The 21,637-nt window shown below is 39.2% G+C and overlaps 1 protein-coding gene across 2 annotated transcripts in view; it reads right to left on the reverse strand.

Moving 5' to 3' along the window:
- Nucleotides 1-687: 687 nt before the first annotated feature.
- CHST11 (carbohydrate sulfotransferase 11) overlaps nucleotides 688-21,637 on the reverse strand; it is a 223,666-nt gene continuing 202,716 nt past the window's right edge. For both annotated transcript variants that reach the window (XM_070947342.1, XM_070947341.1), the window contains exon 3: nucleotides 688-1,542. In XM_070947342.1, coding sequence (XP_070803443.1) covers nucleotides 688-1,542 — 855 coding nt within the window. The remainder of the gene's footprint in view (nucleotides 1,543-21,637) is intronic.

The following is a 21,637-nucleotide window of genomic DNA, read 5'->3' on the forward strand; positions in this document are numbered from 1 at the left end:
ATGAGCGCCTGCTCACAGTTCCGAACCAGCAGCAAAGGTAAGTGGAACCCACTACTGGTCTAAATGTTCTGAGACCCAAATGCATGTATCTTTATACGCCTTGCAAAGCAGAGAATCAGAAATCCATAAATCTATGGTAGCCCCCGAGCCCTACTGCCCATTGCAACATTTCCAATTTTATGAGCACATTTATCCCCCCCCCCCCAAATAATAAAATAATATTATGGCAGAGGAAAACTCCGGCAATAAGAACACAAGAAACTTTTTTTCTTTTTTTTTTCTTTTTTTGCCTAAACAGCATTGCATTTCAGCTTTTAATGAGGAATCTATTTTGTAAGCATAAATAATCTAAAGGCTCGGATTTATTAAGAATGCAAAAAAAAGAGAAAAAAGAATTAAAAAAATAAATCAGGGCAAAAGGAACATTTCCACCCCAAAACAGTGTAGCACTTACTTGTCACATCTAGAGCTATTGTCACTGCAATTTTCTTACCCTGCAAACAAGGCTGTCCTTTCTTACCAACCATTTAAATAATAAATTTCCAACTATGCTGCTCGCAGCATTACTAAAAAAAAGAGAGAGAAAAATATTAACTTACAAAATAACCAATTCTTCATACATAATTATGACAAATAAAAAAAATCTTAAATTAAACAGCTTTCTTTCTTTCTCTGGGTATCCACATTTCATTCCGGTTTCAGGTAGCTTGGCACTGAGTAATTGAACATTAAAAAATCAAGTTTGTAGACTTCATAGAGCTGTGTCTGGTGCTCTGAACTGATGTTCTGGAAGAACTCTGCAGTCATTTCATCAGTAGTTCTTGTAGACTTTGCATAAGTGGGGAACTTGAGATAGTTTCCTACTCCTGCTAGTTGAAGGATGTAATTGGAATCCTCCTCAAGAGTCTCGTACTTCCCTATGAGGTCGTAATGGATGTGACAAGGATGGCACAGAGAAAAGACAGTTTGCCAGTGTTCATTGAATGGCTCTTCTCTTTGAGTTTGCGGGTCTATGAGATAAGCCACAAACTCTTCAAATTTTACATCATCACCTTTCTGCAGAGCCTCCTGTGTCGCATTTTTCCTTTGGCGCTTCACGATTTTGGTACCATATCTCTTGTGAAAGGAGGTGTTATATTTTTGGGTGAATTTGTTTCTGTAGGCCGACACCAATCTCTCAAAAGGCTCACGGACAAACAAGAATTTCATGTAGTTTTTCAAGCGATGGTTGATCTCTGGGATGCTGTACTGGTTGAGTGTTTTCAAGTTGGATGAGACATGGGCTTCATTTGCTGGTATCTCCATTGGATCGGTGTATTTTCCTCTCCCAGTCAACACCATCATGACTCTTTTCCAGTTGGTACAGGCCACTTTGGGGACATAGCAATAAATCAGTTCATGATCTTCATCAACCACTAAATGTTTGAGATCATTAGGTGTCAGCACACGGCGTTTCTTATTGGACATGCTGTTGGCTCGGCATGTATCTGTCACTTGATCCCTCCGGATTTGATGAAGGATTGCCGTGCTGGATAATTCCAACTGTATAAATAAAACATAAATAAAGACAACTTAGCACTGTTTGGAAATATTTCTTTCATCTCGTTATTGATACCTTCTGCTTATCCTTGTTGCTAAAACCCACCAAAGTGGTACACTACAGATCTCAAAGATATCCTAAGCAGAAATTGCTTCTAATTCTGTGTTAGAGCTGCTTCTAATTCTCTTCTTTACACATTCTTCTGCTGTTTTATTGATACACAAAACTTCCTTTACCACTTTGAAATAAAACAGTTATTAAAAACGTACTTTCCTGGAAAACTAGTGGCTTGTTCATTAATGTAATAAAATCACCCACCTCCCACCCCAGTGACAGCAGATCACACGAGCCATTTAAAGGGCTCCATCCCACTCCGGGTTCCCCAGGCCTGCTGGCAGAATCAGGTCTTCAGCGCCTTCCGGAAAAGAATTAGAGTGGGGGCCATTCTAATCTCTGGGGGAAGGATGTTCCAGAGAGAGGGAGCCACCACAGAGAAGGCCCTTCTTCTGGGTCCCACCAACTGTATCTCCCTTGGGGATGGGACCCGCAGCATTCCTTGCCTCCCCGCTCTGATGGGTTTCCTTCCCCTGCCGCGCCCACCAAGCCATGCCCACAGAACCGGTAGTAAAAAAATTTTTGACTTCACCACTGACCTAAAGCCATAATTACAGGTGAAGCTGCAGATGGAAGCAAACACATTTTATTGGCTCCTAAGGACAATGCAGTCATAACCTGGTCCTGAAAGTATTTCAATCTACCGTTATGAAACAAGGCAATATAAATCTTTCTCTTATTCTAAAAAGACTACTTCCTGCAACTCTAGTCAAACTCATTTTGAAAGGAGATCAAAACTTGGTGTGACCTTTGCTGCTGAGAACAGAAGGAGGACTCGGGTTTCCAAACACTTTTGAAAATGAACACAGTATGTGCTCCTGCTGTTGATAGGTATCTCAGCCTAAGATTAATTGTTTTGTCTTCCTCGTTGGCAGTGACCTTGGCATGTGAAATAAACTTTGTGGAAATGCACCAAAGGAATTTTAAAATATGCTTCCCAGAAGTAGTTTTTTTTATTTAGTTTTGCTATGTATCAGTGCTGGCTTCTGAGACTCACAGCATCAAATAGGGCAAGCATCAGTTGGCTTTTAACATACTTTTTGCTTATCACTTTCTTTGTTTCTAGATGGATATATTTATTAAGGATGTTTGTAGTTCCAAATTGAATAAATTTTCTTTTTTAGAATAGGTTAAATTATAGGATAGGAATACATTATTTTTCCTATTTTAGCCCTCTAATCCTTGACACTGCAAGTTTTCTGGGTAGATTATTTAGTTACTTAAGATATTGCAGCAAAAAAAGAACAATCCTGCAATACAATGGGACATAGCGCATGGATGTTCCAATCTATTAAAAAAAGCCATTATAACAATATGATGTCAAAGGCAGTGGTGAAATTCAATTTTTTTTATTACTGGTTCTGTGGGCATGGCTTGGTGGGTATGGTGTGGCTTGGTGGCTGTGGCTTGGTGGGCATGGCAGGGGAAGATACTACAAAATCTCCATTCCCACCCCACTCCAGGGGAAGGATATTGCAAAATCTCCATTCCCACCCCACTCCAGGGGAAGGATATTGCAAAATCTCCATTCCCACCCCACTCCAGGGGAAGGATACTGCAAAATTCCCATTCCCTCCCCCCTCCTGGGGGAAGGATATTGCAAAAACTCCATTCCCATGCCACTCTGGGGCCAGCCAGAGGTGGTATTTGCTGGTTCTCCGAACTACTCAAAATTTCCGCTACCGGTTCTCCAGAACCCGTCAGAACCTGCTGGATTTCACCTCTGGTCAAAGGATGTCAAAAATCATTGAGCAAAAGTCCTACAGTTTAAGCATTAATATCCCAAATTTTTTTTCAATGTAGCCAGGAATATTTATTGTAAAAATTATGCTAACCCAATTAAGTTCCATTATATTGACCAACAGAGTGTTAAGCCATGAATTACTGAACAATGGGATTGGTTCCCACAACTAACTATTCTTAACTTACAAAAACAATAATTTAATTGCAAATTACACTATTTGTGCAAAATCATGACAGATAGGACATCACGTACCATCCCTTGATGCCACTTGTGGACATCCATGCAGGGATTATAATTGTTAAGTGTTGCATTCATCTAACATGCTGAGTTTACTATAATGTCGTAACTCAGACATTACTGAGAAGTGACCCATTAAATATACTTGACTTTCCTTTTAGGAGACATATTGATATTATCAATATCCCCCCGAGACTAGAATGGCACTGAAGACCTGGTTCTGCCAGTGGGCCTGGGGAACCCAGAGAGGGATGGAGCCCATTAAATGGCTCGTGTGATCTGCTGTTGCCGGGACAGGGGTTGGGAGGTGGAGGGCAGTGGTGGGTTGCCCCTGGTTCGGACCGGTTCTATAGAACCGGTAGTAAAACCGGCAGGAAGCTTCGCCCACTGACCGGGATGTCATCAGAAGCTTCTACGCATGCGCAGAAGAGCGCGTGCAGGCACGATGTGAACCGGTAGTAAAGGTAAGTAGAACCCACCCTGGGGGGTGATTTTGTTATATTGTACTACTGTATATTAATTTATTTGATTCTTTTTGTTAGTTTTTATTGTTTTAAATGTGGTTTTATATTCTGTAAGCCGCCTTGAGTCGCCATGGGCGAATAGGCGGTAATATAAATTAATTAATTAATTAAATAAATAAATTCTAATATCCAGAATGCATTCTCATAAGAAACAATTTTTTTTACATTTGCATTAGAATTGGCTGCATCCATTAAAATAGGTATTACTCCCACCCCACCCCATTATTTAAAAGCACGGAGCTCAAATACCCCAAGAGCCACAGTGGCACAGTAGTTAGAGCGCAGTAGTGCAGGCTACTTCTGCTGACTGCCGGCTGACTGCAATTTGGCAGTTCAAATCTCACCAGGCTCAAGATTGACTCAGCTTTCCATCCTTCCAAGGTGGGTAAAAGGAGGACACAGATTGTTGGGGGCAATATGCTGACTATGTAAACTGCTTAGAGAGGGCTGTAAAGCACTGTGAAGCGGTATATAAGTCTAAGTGCTATTGCTATTTTCTGATCTGGACTACGTAAAGGGCTGATTATAACCTATCTTCCTTTTCCCCCTTCATCCCTTCATTTCAAAAGTTCTTCTTATTTGCCATGAATGAATGAACACACAAACATTCCATAAACATTCCAAGACCATTAATAGGCTTCATAATTTACACAATCAAAATCTAATTGCAGCAGGAATGTCGCTATTAAATCTTAACAATAGCAATCAATGTCTTTCCTATTTTTCCTTAATTAATACTCACATCGCATTATGCTATTTTATTCCTTTGCTCTGAAAATTAAACTTTCATTTAAAATAAAGCGCCATGTAAATTCCATCAAGGTCCTGGGATCATATTTTCATGATTTGTAGACCCCACCCCCACCCTCCAGTGTTTACATTTTGTTCCTGCTGAGGTGTCTGTGTAACCTTGAGCTTGTTGTTGCCATATGTGACTGCCATTCCTAATGTGCATAAGAGACAACTGACCTAATATGCCCTTTATCCAAAGTCTTAATGACAACAAATTAAGAGTCACTTTGAAGCATATCTGCTTTTTTGGCTGCTGTCATACCTAGAGACCCTCACACAATTAAAAAAACAAACAAACCCAGACTTAATTGCAAATTAACCTTCTAGCTAGCAGATCTTTTGATTGAAACTGCACTGCAACAATGGTAATTTTTGAAGATACGAATTTGCATCAATATGCTTAAGGGTTTTTTGGCAAGCATTTTGAAACTAATGTTTAATAATCATTGTTTTGTATATACCCACTGTTTTTTAATCTTCTTGTATGCCACTCAGAGTCATCTTTTTGCAAGATAGATGGCCATATAGATTTGATAAATCCATAAATAGATCAGTATTCTCAATATCTTCAATAGCTAGAAACAGATGTTTCTTCTCAGCACTTTTATGACATAATCCACATAATCCCATTTCACCACTACGAAATGCTCCCGGTTCGGATTGGATCGCCTGATCTGGTAGCGATGGCGGCGGGTGGTTCGGAGAACCGGTAGCAAAAATCCCTCCCCACCCCCATGCCCAGCTGAGCCGCGCAATCATCAGAGGCTTTTTATTTTATTTTTAAAAGCATTTTTTCTACAACTTCTTCAGCCGAAAAAATGCTTTTAAAAGTAAAAACAAAGCCTCTGCCGATCAGGCAAGTCAGCTGGGATCGTCAGAGGCTTTTAAAAGCATTTTTTTACAACCTCTTTAGCTGAAGAGGTGTAGAAAAAATGGTTTTAAAAATATTTTTTTAAAAAAAGTTGGCCACGCCCACTTAGTCACATTACCCACCCCACCACCAAGCCACGCCCACAGAACCGGTAGTAACAAATTTTACATTTCACCACTGATCCACTATCAGTAGCAAGAAGGCAGGTGTGATACATGTACAGGTAGTCCTTGACTTACAACCACAATTAAGGCCAAAATTTCTGTAACTAAACGAGAAATTTGCCCCATTTTACAACCTTTCTTGCCACAGCTGTTAAGTGAATCACTGCAGTTGTTAAGTTAGTAACATTGTTGTTAAGTGAATCTGGCTTCCCCAGTGACTTGGCTTGTCAGAAGCTCACAAAAGGTGACTTACATAACACCCAGAACACTGCAAACATCATAAATATGAATCAGTTGCTAAGCCTCTGAATTTTGATAATGTGACTGTGTGGATGCTGCAATGGTTGTAAGTATGAGAAATGGTCATAAATCACTTTTTTCAGTGCCGTTGTAACTAAATGAACGGCTATAAACAAGGACTATCTGTACGGAATCTTACTGTGTGGCTTTATTAAAACAATATGATAGTTATTTAGCAGTTTCCAAAAACTTCAGCACTGAAGTGACATGCCAGCTCTTACCTAAAAAAGTCTGAGATCCCATGAAAATATGCAAATCAGAAGAGATAATCCTTGATTTCCCCCACATTTTAAGATACAGAAATAGTTCTTTTATTCCAAAGTTTGGATGATCCAAACCAGAGGTCCCCAACCTTTCGGACCTCAGGGACCACTAAATTCATAATTTTAAATCCTGTGGACACTAATATGATCCGCCTAATGACCGGCTGGATGGGCGTGGCTAGGTGGTCATGTGACTGAGAGGGCGTGGCCAACTTGGTGTCACTCACATCGAGGGGCACCTCGCCAGCCTCTACTCGCCCCTCCCCTCTCCTCCCAGTCACTCCTTGCTTCCCCACCCAGGCTCCTTAGGGCCCCAACATGAAGCAGTTGTTGGAGCTAAGCAGCCACTACGAGAAAGTGCTGGCAAAACAGCTCAGTTCAAATTGGATCTGACTGAGAAGGAGGCTCAGCAGAAGCACCTCACTGAGGACTAGGAGCATAGGCTTTCCAAGCAGAGGGAAGACCTGTGGGAGTGCAAGGCCAGGAACCAGCACCTGGAGGTTCAGCGGGCTGAGATGGTCAGCCAGTTCCAGGCCATGATGCAGTCCCACTGGAACAAGGCCCTCCGGCTCTTCGCCACCAGCGGTGCTTCCCTCCAGCCTTCACCCAAAGCCCTGTACCAGGAGGCTGAAGCAGACCCCAAGTCGGAATTTCTGGCCCCCTCCAACCCACACAAAAAGACCCCAAAGGGGGAGACTCTCTGCAGCAACACAAATTGCACGTGTCTGTCCCAGGGGCTGTAGTTTGAGGACCCCTGTGCAATATAAGTGCAATATAAAAAATGCAAATAATTTTTCTTTGGACCACCAAAATTTTCTCGCGGACCACCAGTGGTCCATGGACCACCAGTTGGTGACAGCTGATCCAAGCTGGCTTGAAAGCTTCATTTATATCTGAGCAGATTGCATAGGTAGGGCTTTTTCAAAACTTTGGAGACCCAAACTGATCAGGAACATTTTCTTCCTATACCACAACTTCCTTTCACTGTATCTGTGAATTTATTTTTTGTTCAGAGATGTCAATAGCCCAATTATTGGGATCGTTTATGTAATCAGCATGGAAAGAAGTAAAAAAAAAAATTAAGGTGGTAGCTAACCACTGTTCAAAGCCTTGTCCCCTTTGATGTGTATGACATTAATAAACAAAAGGATGAAGCTTTGATTGTGTGGTCATAGCCACCAAGTTAACTTTTTTGGTGCTTCTCCCATGTCTGAAATAAGCTTTTCTATTACCTTTTAACTGATCGTTTTTGCTACCTTGAATGCATTGCTCCATCTGATAAATCTCAAATATTAAACAATTGTGCTGAAATTAGGAATAGGAAACAAAGCACAGTGGCCCCAATTTTTATGAACATCATAGATTGGAAAGGCTAGAAGTAAGTGTTGCAGGTCCCAATTCAAAATACAGCCCGAGGTACTAACTAAAAAAAGAAAAATAGAAGTTGTAGGCAATTCATTTCATGTCACATTTAACTAAGACATATCTGAAGGAGTGGGGAAACATTATTTGTTTAAAACTCCTGTAAATCATAGCTTGCTATTTTTTTCTGAATAAAAGGAAAATCCTTTCATTTTTACCTTCAGTGGGTTCTTGCTATATTTCTTGCAAGTACTATACATATTTTCTTTACTTTCTTCTTAGTTTTCCTCCCTTTCATTATTTGCTCCTACAGTAATTTTACTTCATTTGCTGACAGACATTGTCTGCCTTGCATTATAATCCTTTCATCAGTTTTGAACATCTGCCAAGTCCTCGCTGTTTCATTCTGTTGATGTATTTGAAGATGCTAATTTCACTTTGGATGGCTTTGCATCCTATCCCAACTCATTGCATAAAACCCTCCAGCAAGTCCAGAAATCAAGGCATCTTTGCTAGGGTTGTACATGCAAGATCCTCCTCTTTGTCTCCCTGCCTTCAAGGGACAATCAGATAAGGTGGTCCTGATACCCCCAGTGGTCTATGACCTCCAAATGTGATCCCATTGTGCCTTCTCAAGCATCACTTATAGAATATAATTTTTTTATTGGCCAAGTGTGATTGGACACACAAGGAATTTGTCTTGGTGCATACGCTCTCGGTGTACATAAAAGAAAAGATACGTTCATCAAGGATCATAAGGTACAACACTTAATGATAATCATAGGATACATTAAGCAGTCAAGAAACAATATCAATATACATTGTAAGGATACAAGCAACAAAGTTACAGTCATACAGTCATAAGTGGAAGGAGATGGGTGGTGGAAATGATGAGAAAATTATGTGTTCACTTACCCTCTGGGTAAGTTCTTTCATGGAAAGCAATACATTGGTTTTCAACTGTATGTCAGTCAAATTATAATGAGTATAATTTCCTTGGGAGGAGAGAGAAATAATGTAGGTGCAACACACTTTGTGCATGATTCAACAGTTCAAATGATCAAATGGATTTGTATTTTTCATTTCAGGTAAAAAAACCCCACCTAATAGTTAAATATAATCCCAAATGTTATATATATATAACATTTTAACATTTAACATTTTAACTAACTTATTTTAACATGACGTGGGAAAACACCCAAGATTTTAATTTTTTGCAGAAGGAAAGGTTCTCCTGGGCTTCTTAAAATATATCACCAATGAAGATGGTGAAGATGGGAGCAGCAGGCTGGTTCAGTGACATTCCAAAAACAAAATATTTTGTTGCTGCATCCTGGGAAGGATTGTCTTAGGTATTGGAGAGAAGTAATTTACCTTGTTAAATTGAATGAAATCTGGTGAAGAAAAATAGAGGAGAATGTTTTGGCCTGGTAGAAAGCAATGCTCACATCTTTTGCCAGCATTTAGTTTGACTGGAAACGAATCTGTCAGTTCACTATTAAGTCAGAGTCATTCATAAAGGAAGAATATGCAATGAATTTTAGGATAAATATTGAGGAGTCTAAACCAAGCATGGAAAATCCACACATAGCTTTCCAAAATCTTTGGTGTAGCTCCAAGAACTCCCCCCCGCTATTAAATTAATTTAGTATAATAAAATGGTGAAATTAATTGATGTATATAATCGTATTAACTGTCAGTAACAATTTAAGATGAATTAAATTTTAATCACATCAAATTCTATTGTCTTCCACCATCCACTTTTTTGTAGTGTCCCTCCCCCCCACAAGCACATGTGTGGCTAATTGGAAGCCAAACACCCCATCCTGAGCTTCACAAAAGTATTCTATTCTTCAGAGTATCTACTCATCATTTCTACTTTGGTAAGGGTTAACCTCCTAGTGAACCCATATTCAAGGGATGGATATGCTAATTTAGAGTTGTTGTATTTTCTCCAACTTGCCATACCAAATTTTATTTGCTTCGCCTTGAAAAAAAGATAATAGTCATCAGCTGGAATGGAGAAGTGCAATAGATCTCTTAAAATACTGAAATAATGTCTCATAGATGAAGATCAAGGCTTCACTTCTACTCTTTAAGCCTGTAGGACAGGGGTGTCAAAATCAAGGTCCATGGGCCACATCCAGCCTGCAGGGTGCCTAGATCTGGCCCCCGACACGAGTGATGTTTAGCTGGCCATGCCCACCCTGGCCACAGCCATCCGGCCCCCTAAGGTCAAACACAACCCTGCTGCGGCCCTCAATGAAATCAAGTTTGACACCCTGCTGTAGGACATAAGCTAATGGATTGACTAAAGGTTTTAAGTTATGGGAAGACAACTTCCAAATAGATATTGGGGTGGGAAGGACTATTAATAAGAGTAATTCAAGAAGCAAATGGCCCACAGAAGTGGTGAACGCTATTTGTAGATGTATTCAGGATAAAGGTGAACATTCATTTGTTGAGGTAGCTTTGAACTGGATCAGTGGTGGGTTCCACTTACCAGTTTGCAATCATGATTGCGCGCATGCAGCACTTCTGCGCATGCACAGAACCTTCTGTGTGTGCGCAGACTGTCCGTGATGACGTCTGGGCCAGAGGTGGGTTTCAACAGGTTCTGACCAGTTCTGGATTGAGTAGTTGGGAGAACTGGTAAATACCACCTCTGACTGGTCCCACCTCCATCTATTCTCTGCCTCCCAAGTCCCAGCTGATTGGGAGGAAATGGGGATTTTGTAGTTAGCTTCCCCTGGAGTGGGTGGGAATGGAGATTTTACAGTATCCTTCCCCTGGAGTGGGGTGAGAATGGAGATTTTACAGTATCCTTCCCCTGCCACATCCACCAAGCCACACCCACAGAACCAGTAGTAAAAATTTTTAAAATCCACCATTGGTCTGGGCAGGTGGGCGGAGCCTCCTGCCACCATCGCTACCGGCTCGCGCGAACCAGGGCAAACTGGTAGAAACCCACCACTGATCTGGATGCCTGGAAGACGGAGATGGTAAAATGCTCTTCCATGTTTCCCCCATTTGTCTGACTATAAAATAGCAGCCTTGGCAGCTTTCCTTTCTGTGCAGGTGATATTAACATTTTGAGGTCAAACCTCCCTTCTGTTGCTTTTCAGTGATTATGACCTTTGAAAGATACTGCTTAGATTCTTTGGCATGCTGTCATTACAGCCATCTGGAAGAGGTTTTCTGTCCTGTGTTTTTATTTTTACCCCTTTGTCTTTGTTTTCTTTTGTGTCTTGAGAGGAGCTCATTTTCCTCTGTTCAACCAGCAACAACAATAACACGAAACCGAAAAGCTAAATGAAAGCTACATGTGTGTAACAGATGATAGATGAGCTTTCCACTACCAGGAAGTCATCTTTCAAATGCATGAAAGGGGAAAAAGAATAGTCAGATATATCCTCACAAGATAGAATTGTTTACAATCATGCACAAGGCTTTCCCATTAAAAAAAAAAATTAACCTCCACCCAACCCCAAACAATCAGCCCTCTTGTTTGTGATGTGTCCAATAATTATAATGGCACTTTTTTAATATTTACGTTTGTTTACAGTGACATACATCGAAAAGGCATGTTAACATTTTGAACCATCTTTTGGAATTAGAAGCTATTTTCAGATCTACTTTAAAAGCTTGATATTTAAAATTATGGAGCTCATTAGAAGTACTTTTCAACAAAATGTCAGCTGGATGTGACAGCTTCTTTATGTGGCTTTTTAAAGCTGTTCTGGAAACTTTTGAGAGCACCTGAATAAAACCAGTAAAATGGTGGCTGTGGTTTATGAAGACATCCAATAGATCATTGACTGCAACATTCCTACATCCTCTAACAATCAATTGGCCAGGCCAGGCTAAACAGCCTCCACCCTCCACCTCCCATTTCCCTGTATTAGCTGATTTGCACAAATGGATCAGAACCTAAAAATGGATGCATTTGTGCATGGCAGTGATAGCACAAGTAGTTTGTGTGTGAGAGGAAATAAACAGGACTTGAATGCAGTTACTGCATTGTAAACTATAGATACTGTGCTAAGTGGAACTGGGATTCCACACAATCAACATGTAAGAAAAATGCAAAATGAAAATAGGTGGATATGGAAAGAGATACTATTTTTAATATTGATATAAGTATTTTTATTTATTTTATTTTATTTTATTTATTTGATTTGTATACCGCCCTACTCCCGAAGGACTCAGGGCGGTGAACAGCCAACAATAAAATACATAAATACACAAAATTTAAAAACCCGATAAAATCAAATTAAACTTTTTGGCCCAGACAAATTAAAATACCCCAATAATTTAAAAACAGATTAAAATTTACATATTTAAAAAGGGAAGAGATCAGGCCAAGCCCGCTTGATGGAATAAAAAGGTCTTCACAGCACGGCGGAAGGAGCGCAGATCCGGGATCCTCCGTATCTCCGGGGGGAGCTCATTCCAGATGGTAGGTGCCCCCACAGAGAAGGCTCTCCCCCCCTTAATATCGATATAAGTATTAGAAAGATAGATAAGTTGACATACTAGAATATGATGGTCAGAAATTATTATACAACACCAGCACTGTTCAAAATAGTATATATGTTACTCTGTTTTTGACTTTTGTTTTATGGTAAGTGGAATGCCAGGACAATTACATTGTATTCAATATATTTATATGTAAACAATAAAAATATATCTTAAAAAAATATGGTTATTAAGATATATAAAACAAGGATTTCATTGGCTTGGAAATCCACTAATCCCTAGCCCACAGTACTCAGAAATTTCTATTGAACATTCCTAATGACAGTTGTTACGATGGTATGTTAAAATTATAAGAACAGTAGTAATATCAAAATTTTAGAAGATAATCTTTTTTATGTTCTTATCTGAGATTCTGCAAAAATTTCCTTTCTTCCTTCCATCCACATTGCATAAAATTCAAGTAATGGTCCCTCTGATTAGCTGATCGTAATGTCAAACCATAAACTCTTCTACAATACGTAGACCCAAATCATCACATTATGGTTTACACTCTGATGTGAAATTCCAATCATTTTGTCTGTACCAACAGCCACAAACTCTACAGCTTCCTTCTATAAATACTGTCAAGAAAGTCCCCCAAATGAGAAACAGCATAGAAATCTGATTATTTTTTTTTTGTTTGGTTTTGGCGTTTTCTTTCTTTCTTTCTTTTTTTCTTTATTCATATACAAACTTCTCAGTTGTCCTTTAAGGGAAGCATAAACTGAGAATGCTTATTCCATTTGAGCTTTTAACCTGACAAAAGAGAGCAAAGCAAATATTTACACACAGTACTAAGGCCAAGACACTAATAACTGAAACTTGCCTCAAGAGTCTACAGATTAAAATAACACAGCTCCCACTGTCCTACTTTAAACCTGATGCAAAACATCTGCTCCTGCTTAGGTTTCTGTCATTTCTGTTTTCTTACCTAAACCTGTAAAGAGAAGGCGGGGCCAGATATGACTGGATATAAATTAATATAGAATGGAATGGAATGGAATGGAATGGAATAGAATAGAATAGAATAGAATAGAATAGAATAGAATAGAATAGAATAGAATAGAATAGAATAGAATAGAATAGAATAGAATAGAATAGAACAGAATTCTTTATTGGCCAATTCCACACAAGGAATTTGTCTTGGTGCATATGCTCTCGAAGTACATAAAAGAAAAGATACGTTCATCAAGAATCATAAGGTACAACACTTAATAAACATAGGGTACAAATAAGCAATCAGGAAAGAATATAAATATAAATCGTAAGGATACAAGCAACAAAGTTACAGTCATACAGTCATAAATGGAAGGAGATGGGTGGTGGGAACAATGAAAAGATTAATAGTAGTGCAGACTTAGTAACTAGTTTGACAGTGTTGAGGGAATTATTTGTTTAGTAGAGTGATGGCGTTCGGGAAAAAACTGTCCTTATGTCTAGTTGTTCTGGTGTGCAGTGCTCTATAGCGTTGTTTTGAGGGTAGGAGTTGAAACAGTTTATGCCCAGGATGTGAGGGGTCTGTAAATATTTTCACAGCCCTCTTTTTGACTCGTGCAGTATACAGGTCCTCAATGGAAGGCAGGTTGGTAGAATTGTTGCTAGATTCTTAAAATTCTTGCTAGAAGTAGACAATCGAGAAGGTGGCAGCATTGAAGCTTCCGGCCTAATAGGCTTCCAAAGCTGACACAATCCTTATTGTGCCCAACTGAATATTCAGAAAGAAACCCAACAGACTGAAAGTTCAGGCAAATAAGAAGAGCCGTTCTTTGAAATTCTCTCTTAGCCTGTCTTTTTTATTGCCCTTGTGCCTTAAGAAATGTAAATTATTGATTGTACTAGAAAGCCCAAAGGGAAAAATGGGGAGGGGGGAGAAGAGATTGAAAGAGACAGAGAAAACAGGCATTCTAGGAAAGAGAACAGTGTATAAATCAAGATATATTTTTTTTGTCTTTGAGCTTCAAATCCTGTCTAAGCTAAAAAAAACTTCAGAATCATTTGATTGTCCCAGTGAAGGAAAGACACCATCAGATGTCCACCTGTTCCATACAAAGAAACTGAGCCAGCTGGCAGCTTAGGTTGATGAGTCTGAAATCCTCAGCCCTATTCTGAGGTTACAAGCTACTTCCAAGTGGGGAGGGAAGCAAGTGCAAGGTACTGGAAAATAGTAGAGGCCTGCAGATATTTCTTTGCATCATCTTCTGTCTGCCCAGAAGAGTCAGTGCTGCCAGACTTGTATTATGGTTTGTTGACGTGGATTGTCCTAAGCAAGTTGTTTTTACAGAAATTTAAACAAACTTATTTTGAGACATATGTAAAATGCATCTGTTTGTAATAATTCTTAAGAGTTTTAATTTATAAACAGAAGTATATGGGAACCTGCAGGTTGTTCGGTAAATCTAACTTTCTCTACGCTGAGAATCACAGCGTAGAGAAAATCTAAAGAATCTGTAAAGAATAAATCTATTCTTTACAGATAGATTTAATATTCTTCTATCTGCACTTCTTCAAGGAGGTATAATAAAATCCTTGTAGCTGAGGACATTTACCCTTGTAAAGTTAGCCTTCAAGAAGGTTGAACTCATCTCTCATGTACTAATGCATTTTATAAAGACATTAGGTCAATCTTCATTGTACCACTAATAGATAAGTTTTCTGGAAAGCCAAATACATTTTACGTGAATCATCTCCTTTGGGATTTAAAACCATTCATTATGTATAAATAGCTAATTTTTGGGTTGCTGTGAATAAAGTAAGATATAATGGATTAAATACTTAATTACTTGGTTTTAAATATTGTGGTTTGATGCACCTTAACTATCAATGTTTTAGATTTATTATCTAGATAACAACTATATTAACATAGTAATAGATGAGTGAATATTGTATATGTGATTTATTTTGCTAGACCTTAGTATATTATTGAATTTATTTGCTTCACTCTGTTTTTGTTCTTTTAAATTTTGCTGGTCATTGACTGAATAAATATTGATTGAATTATAATTTATGGTGAATAATAATGCAACATTGAATGGCATACATAAAAGGTATATATGATTATATTATCTCCCCTGCCACAAATTATGTGTACTTCCCACACGGACAATAGGTTAGGAATTATAGCATTATGTTATTGGCATAATTATTAAATAATTATGGCATTATCTTTCATTGACTAGATCAGGGGTTTGCAACCTTAAACATTCAGAGAGCCACTTGGACTCATTTCCCACAGAAAAGAAAGCATCGGGAGCCACAAAACCTTTCCCATGCCTGACTATTTCTTGAGTGGTCACAAAACTAGCATATGTAATTGAAATTAAACGTTCTGTTTTCTTCTGAAACATTTCTTTTCTTGGATTTATCCATGGCTGGCCTACCAGTGGTTGAAAAGCTCAATAAATCGCATGCCGGCCGGTATCGCACATTGATGATTGTGACACATATTTTGAGTGACAGGGAGCCACAGCAGAGGGGTGAAAGAGCCACATGTGGCTCCAGAGCCGCAGGTTGCTGATCCCTGGGACTAGATTATACTTCATGAGTCATACAGAAGGTAATTGGTAGGCAAAGGAGAAGAATCTAAATAGTGGGATCAAACAACAGCAAAAACAAAATACATGTGTGACTTATAGCAATAATTAATACCAGTCATAGGTACTAACACAATGGAGTTAATCCCAGTTTTACTGGTGTACTTCCTCTCTTGAGGTTTTTAAGAGATTGGACAGCCCCTTCTCAAGGATGTTCTAATTGGTTTTCCTACACATTGAAAAGGGTTGGACTAGATGATCTCTAAGGTACCTTCCAAACCCATAATTCTATGATTCTGAAACCAGTTGCATTGTGAATCCCAGCACTTTAATTATATTGCCTAGAATAAATAGGTGTGGGAGTAGGTGAGTGGCACTGCACTTGTAGACAATTCAATAATTAATTGAATTAGTTGAGATAGATAGCCACACCAACCACACAAGTTGAGATAGGTAGCCACTCAAACCAAAAAAGATTTGTGTGGCTATCTATATTAAGAGCACAACTCTGTGTGGCTCACAACAACAATAAAACTACAAAACCCCAGTGTATTCGTTTTGCTCAAACACCAAATATGTTTGCACATACTTGCCCTATATGTCAATGTTTTTGTGAAACGAACATTTACTCTTCACATTTGAAGCCTCTTCTCATACCTCTGTTTATGGCTGGCTATGCAACAAGTAATTTTTGTCACACAAAAAAATTCAGTGGGCTTCTGTACGCTGCATGCCAGAAATACAAAATCCTTCGGAAACAAATTAAAAACAAGTGTCGTGTGTACTATCCCCTGAAGTGAAGACTGTAAAATTAAACAGGGTTCTGTTGGCGGGATACCATCCTGGGCACTGAACGGGGAGATAACACAAGACTCTTGTGTTGTTTCTCTTGGAAAAATACCACAGGAAGGAAGACAAGGAGAGCTTAGTTTCTGCAGCTGAGCTATAATGTACCCAAAGGAGCAAGATTAGAGGCCTAGAGTTAATTATGAAAAACAGTGTTTTCATAGGAATGCACTTTCAGACACCCAAATTACCATGTATATTTAACCAAGGCAAATACCTGTGTTGGGAGAGGGAATGAAGAACATAAGGGCTGTTGTATAGAATCAAGCCAACAATCCTTTGGAGCAGGCAACCCAGTGAAAATAGCAGGAACATGGGAAGAATCTGGGAGAGGCAGGCAGGGATGGGTCTCATGCTGTTTGCTGGGAACGTTGAAGCAACTGTGGATGGGGGCAATCATTCTCACTGAAGACATTTTTGGGGGGACATCTATTTTTTCTTCTTCTCTTTCTGACACCATCCTTTCTTTTCTGCTCCCATCAAACAGAGCAGAGCAGAGCTCACAGAGAAATGCTAGATTCCTTTGTCCGGTGGTCTGAATTGCAAAACTTGCAAAATTCAGCAAAATCTTTAGGTCAAAAGTTGGCGGCTCTCCCTGTTTTGAAGTATAATTTGAAACAGGGGCCACAGGTATTTGTCCCCCAGCCCTGCAACTCTGGAAACTATTTATTTATTTATTTATTTATTTATTTATTTATTTATTTATTTATTTATTTATTTATTTATTTATTTATTTAATTAATTAAATTTCTATACCGCCCTTCTCCCGAAGGACTCAGGGCGGTGAACAGCCACAAGATAAAACACATAAATACAAAAATTTAAAATAGATTAAAAACGAATTAAATAATTTGGCTGAATTTAAAATACCCCATAATTTAAAACAAATTAAAATTTATATTTAAAATTTATATTTAAAAGGGGAGAAGATTTAGGCCAGGCCAGCTTGATGAAATAAAAAAGTCTTAAGCGCGTGACGGAAGGTATGCAGATCCGGGATCCTCCTATCTCCGGGGGGAGCTTGTTCCAGATCGTAGGTGCCCCCACAGAGAAGGCTCTCCCCCTAGGGGCCGCCAGTCGACATTGTTTGGCCGACGGCACCCGGAGGAGCCCCTCTCTATGGGAGCGTACTGTCCAGTGGGAGGCTATTGGTGGTAGCAGGCGGTCCCGTAGATAACCAGGTCCTAAGCCATGGAGCACTTTAAAGGTGATAACCAGAACCTTGAAGCGCACTCGGAAGACCACCAGGAGCCAGTGCAGCTCGCGCAGGAGAGGTGTTACATGGGAACTACCAAAAAATAGGTGTTGATAGAAAGATATCACAAAGCTGGCTAGAAGAATTTCTTTTCTTTCATTTTTATATGATTGGATTTTTATTTATTGTCACATAGCTGAACATTTAAAAGCATTCTGGGTATCACATGCTACAGAGAGACAAGCTAAGTGCTACGTAACACATCAGTTCTTCTTTTGCAGTTTTAAGATTCAATTACATTAGTAAAAATGTCCAGAATAATCAATGCTGAAACATTAAGTTATGTTAACACCAGTGGTGGGTTGCTCCCAGTTCTGTCCGGTTCTATAGAACCAGTAGTAAAACCGGTGGGAGGCTCCACCCACCTGCCAAGAGGTCACCATGGGTGATCTGTGCATGTGCAGAAGCGTGCGTGCTCCCGCTGCGAACCGGTAGTAAAGGTAAGTAGAACCCACCCCTGGTTAACACCACTTCTTAAGTGGAACTCTGGTTACACAATTATGTTTGAATTCCTTCTGGACATAAGGCCAGAAATGTATAGACGGTTCCTCATCATTAATTCCCATTGCCTGTATTCCTTTACATTATGGTTTTCCACCCTAAAATGCAATGATACGAACTCTACATGTCTGTCTGATGTAGTAGACATATTACTATCCATTTATCATATGCTCCGTATTTTCCCCAGTTAAGAATTTGACACTTCTGGCACAAATCTATTATGAGCTAGCAGGAGCAATTCTTTTCAGTTAATGTGAATTTGCTCTGCACGTAAAATGCATGCATACAATTTATTTTAACCTGTTAGAAATCCATAGGGCACATTACAAACCCTATCTTATATTTCCTAGACACTTTTGACAAAAAGAACACCCTCCTTTTCCATAGCAAAAATATTCTCCCACCCTGCTGCCTGCCTGCCTCTCAAATTTATATGGCCACCCATGCAGAGGTGGAATTCAATTTTTTTTACTACCAGTTCTATGGGCGTGACTTGGTGGGCATGGCGTGGCTTGGTGGGCATGGCAGGGGAAGGATATTGCAAAATCTCCATTCCTACCCACTCTGGGGCCAGCCAGAGGTGGTATTTGCCAACTCAAAATTTCCGCTACCGGTTCTCCAGAACCTGTCAGGACCTGCTGAATAGCATCCCTGCACCCATGTTATACATGTTCCCAGATTTGGCTTATGGTCACTCATTCACACACTCACAGTCCTTGTCAACAGCTGGAAAATAGTTAGGATGCTCATCGATACCTACCTCCATCTCAACTAGGCTGGCACTTGGGACTAGCCAGAGGGATGGAAGTGGAAGCAGCCAAGTCTGGATCCAAAGACAACTCAAAGAGGAAGAATGTTCCATAAGGCAGAGAAGGCCCACCTCCTAGGATCTGCCAAGTGTAAATCCCTAGCAGATGGGACCCGCAGCAGGCCTTCTCTGCCAGATCGAATGGACTGGACTTGAGCAGTCATGATTACTAACAAATTTAGTAAAGGTGATGGAATTGGCGGAGATGGTAAAGCTGACTGTTTTAATTAAAGAAAATTTATCTAATTTTGTTTCTCCTTGGAAACTGCTTCTGGATGTTTTGGTCGAAACTGAAGGAAATAAAACTTAGATTTTGGATTTTGATGATTAGAATGATTTTCTTGTAAGAGAAGCAGCTTGAAATGTTGAGAAATGTAAAGTAAAAGGTTGATGTTGTAATTCATACATACACACACACATCCTCTTGCTGAAAAAAGTTGGAAGTCATCAAGTCTCTTTTTCTTTATTTCCTAACTCTTGTTTCTTTTTGCATTTTTATCATGATAAACTTTAATAACTTTCTTTAAAAAACAATTGCTAACCAATTTGATGAAATTTAAAAGGAAAAAAATGATTTCGGAGCCATTAAATTTAAAATCCTGAGGGGATAAATTGGTTCTCTATATTGGCTTTGAAACCATTTCAAGAACAAAAATTCAAAGACTATGTATTTTTATTTCACGAATGAAGGCAAATATTGTTATTCATTGAAGTATTATTAAATCTAGCAAATTAAATTATTAGGTAAGCATTAATACGAGTCAGTGTAGGCTTCAGGATTATTTATTGTTTTGGCCAAAAACACACAGAATTACAGCATCCGATTTTTCTTAGTAGGATAGCAGCTTTAGCTGAGCCACATTAACTGGTGTTGAAATATGTGTTTATCCTCAAGAGAGTTTCAGCCAATAACTGAAAAATGCTGTGCAGATGATCTCGTTCTCTTTTCACATCCAAAGTAGACAGATGAAAAGTTGTTATCCTTCAGTTAGCCAAAAATATTGCTTCCAGAGAGTGACTTAACTGCACATTATAGCATATTGTCTACACTCTTCTGACACTTGAACATGTGTTCATTTTTATTAAAAAAAAACCCACTCTAATCCGCTGATGCATGGAAGAAGTTTCAAATACTTGGCTTAGCTAATAATGAAGCCCCAGGAGCCACCTCTCAGGCAGCAAGTGAACAAAGAACGTTCAAAGGAAATCTGGGATATCTGGGAGAGGCCAATTTACATGCAGAAGGAGAGGCCAATTTTGCAAGCATCTTTTCTAATAACACTGACCAGGAAGTCCACAGAGTGTATTTCTAAAATGGTGGGTGGAAGCTTGCCACAAACAAAATGAGTAGACCTTCAGTCTGTTATCTTATTTTTCTACTATTCTTCTACCATTGTTTTTGAGTTTTACTCTCTACCAGTTCTCTCTATGTAAAAGCAAAAGGCTGTATGTTACTGTCTTATTCTACTGTGCTAAAAAGTGTTGGATGTCAACGTTTTTCTTCCTTTTATCCCTTTTCCCTTTTCCTCCCTTACTTTCCCATTCTTTTAATTTTTCTTTGTATTTTATATTTTGATAAACTAATACAAAAAAGTTAGATTTAGAATATTTTTGAGATGTGATGCAACGCCCAGAAAAATACGGCATACTTCACTTAATCCTCCAAGGAAAGATTGAAGGCAAACGAGGTCCAGGAAGAAGAACATCGTGGCTTCAAAATCTAAGGGACTGGTTTGGACAAAACTCAACAGCACTTTTTCGTGGGGCTGTTGATAAAAATAGGATAGCCAACATGATTGCCAATGTCCAATGACAGATGTGGCACAAGAAGAATTTTAAAAAAATTCAGAATGGTAAAGTGATACTCCAGATGTTTTGGGATTGCACCCAAGGTGCCTATTACTATTAGTGCTATCTTGTTTTGATATTTGACACAAAATAGTAAGGATTCCTGCCCTCCAAGCATCTTGGATATCTACTTGATGCTGCCTAGAATTCTAACAGAGTGCCCGGCTGTGGAAGACTGATTTGGCTGTCATGATATAAAGAAGATGCTGAGACTCTAGAAAGAGTGCAGAGAAGAGCAAGAAAGATGATTAGGGGAACTGAAGGCTAAAACATCTGAAGAGCAGTTGCAGGAATTGGGTATGTCTAGTTTGATAAAAAGAAGGACTAGGGGTGACATGATAGCAGGGTTCCAATATTTAAGGAGCTGCCATAAAGAAGAGGGAGTCGAGCTATTCTCCAAAGGTAGGACAACAAGCAATG

Source organism: Pituophis catenifer, unplaced genomic scaffold (assembly GCF_029215685.1).
Source record: "Pituophis catenifer annectens isolate HBS135680 unplaced genomic scaffold, rPitCat1.0.hap2 SCAF_7, whole genome shotgun sequence".
NCBI classification, from domain to species: domain Eukaryota; kingdom Metazoa; phylum Chordata; class Lepidosauria; order Squamata; family Colubridae; genus Pituophis; species Pituophis catenifer.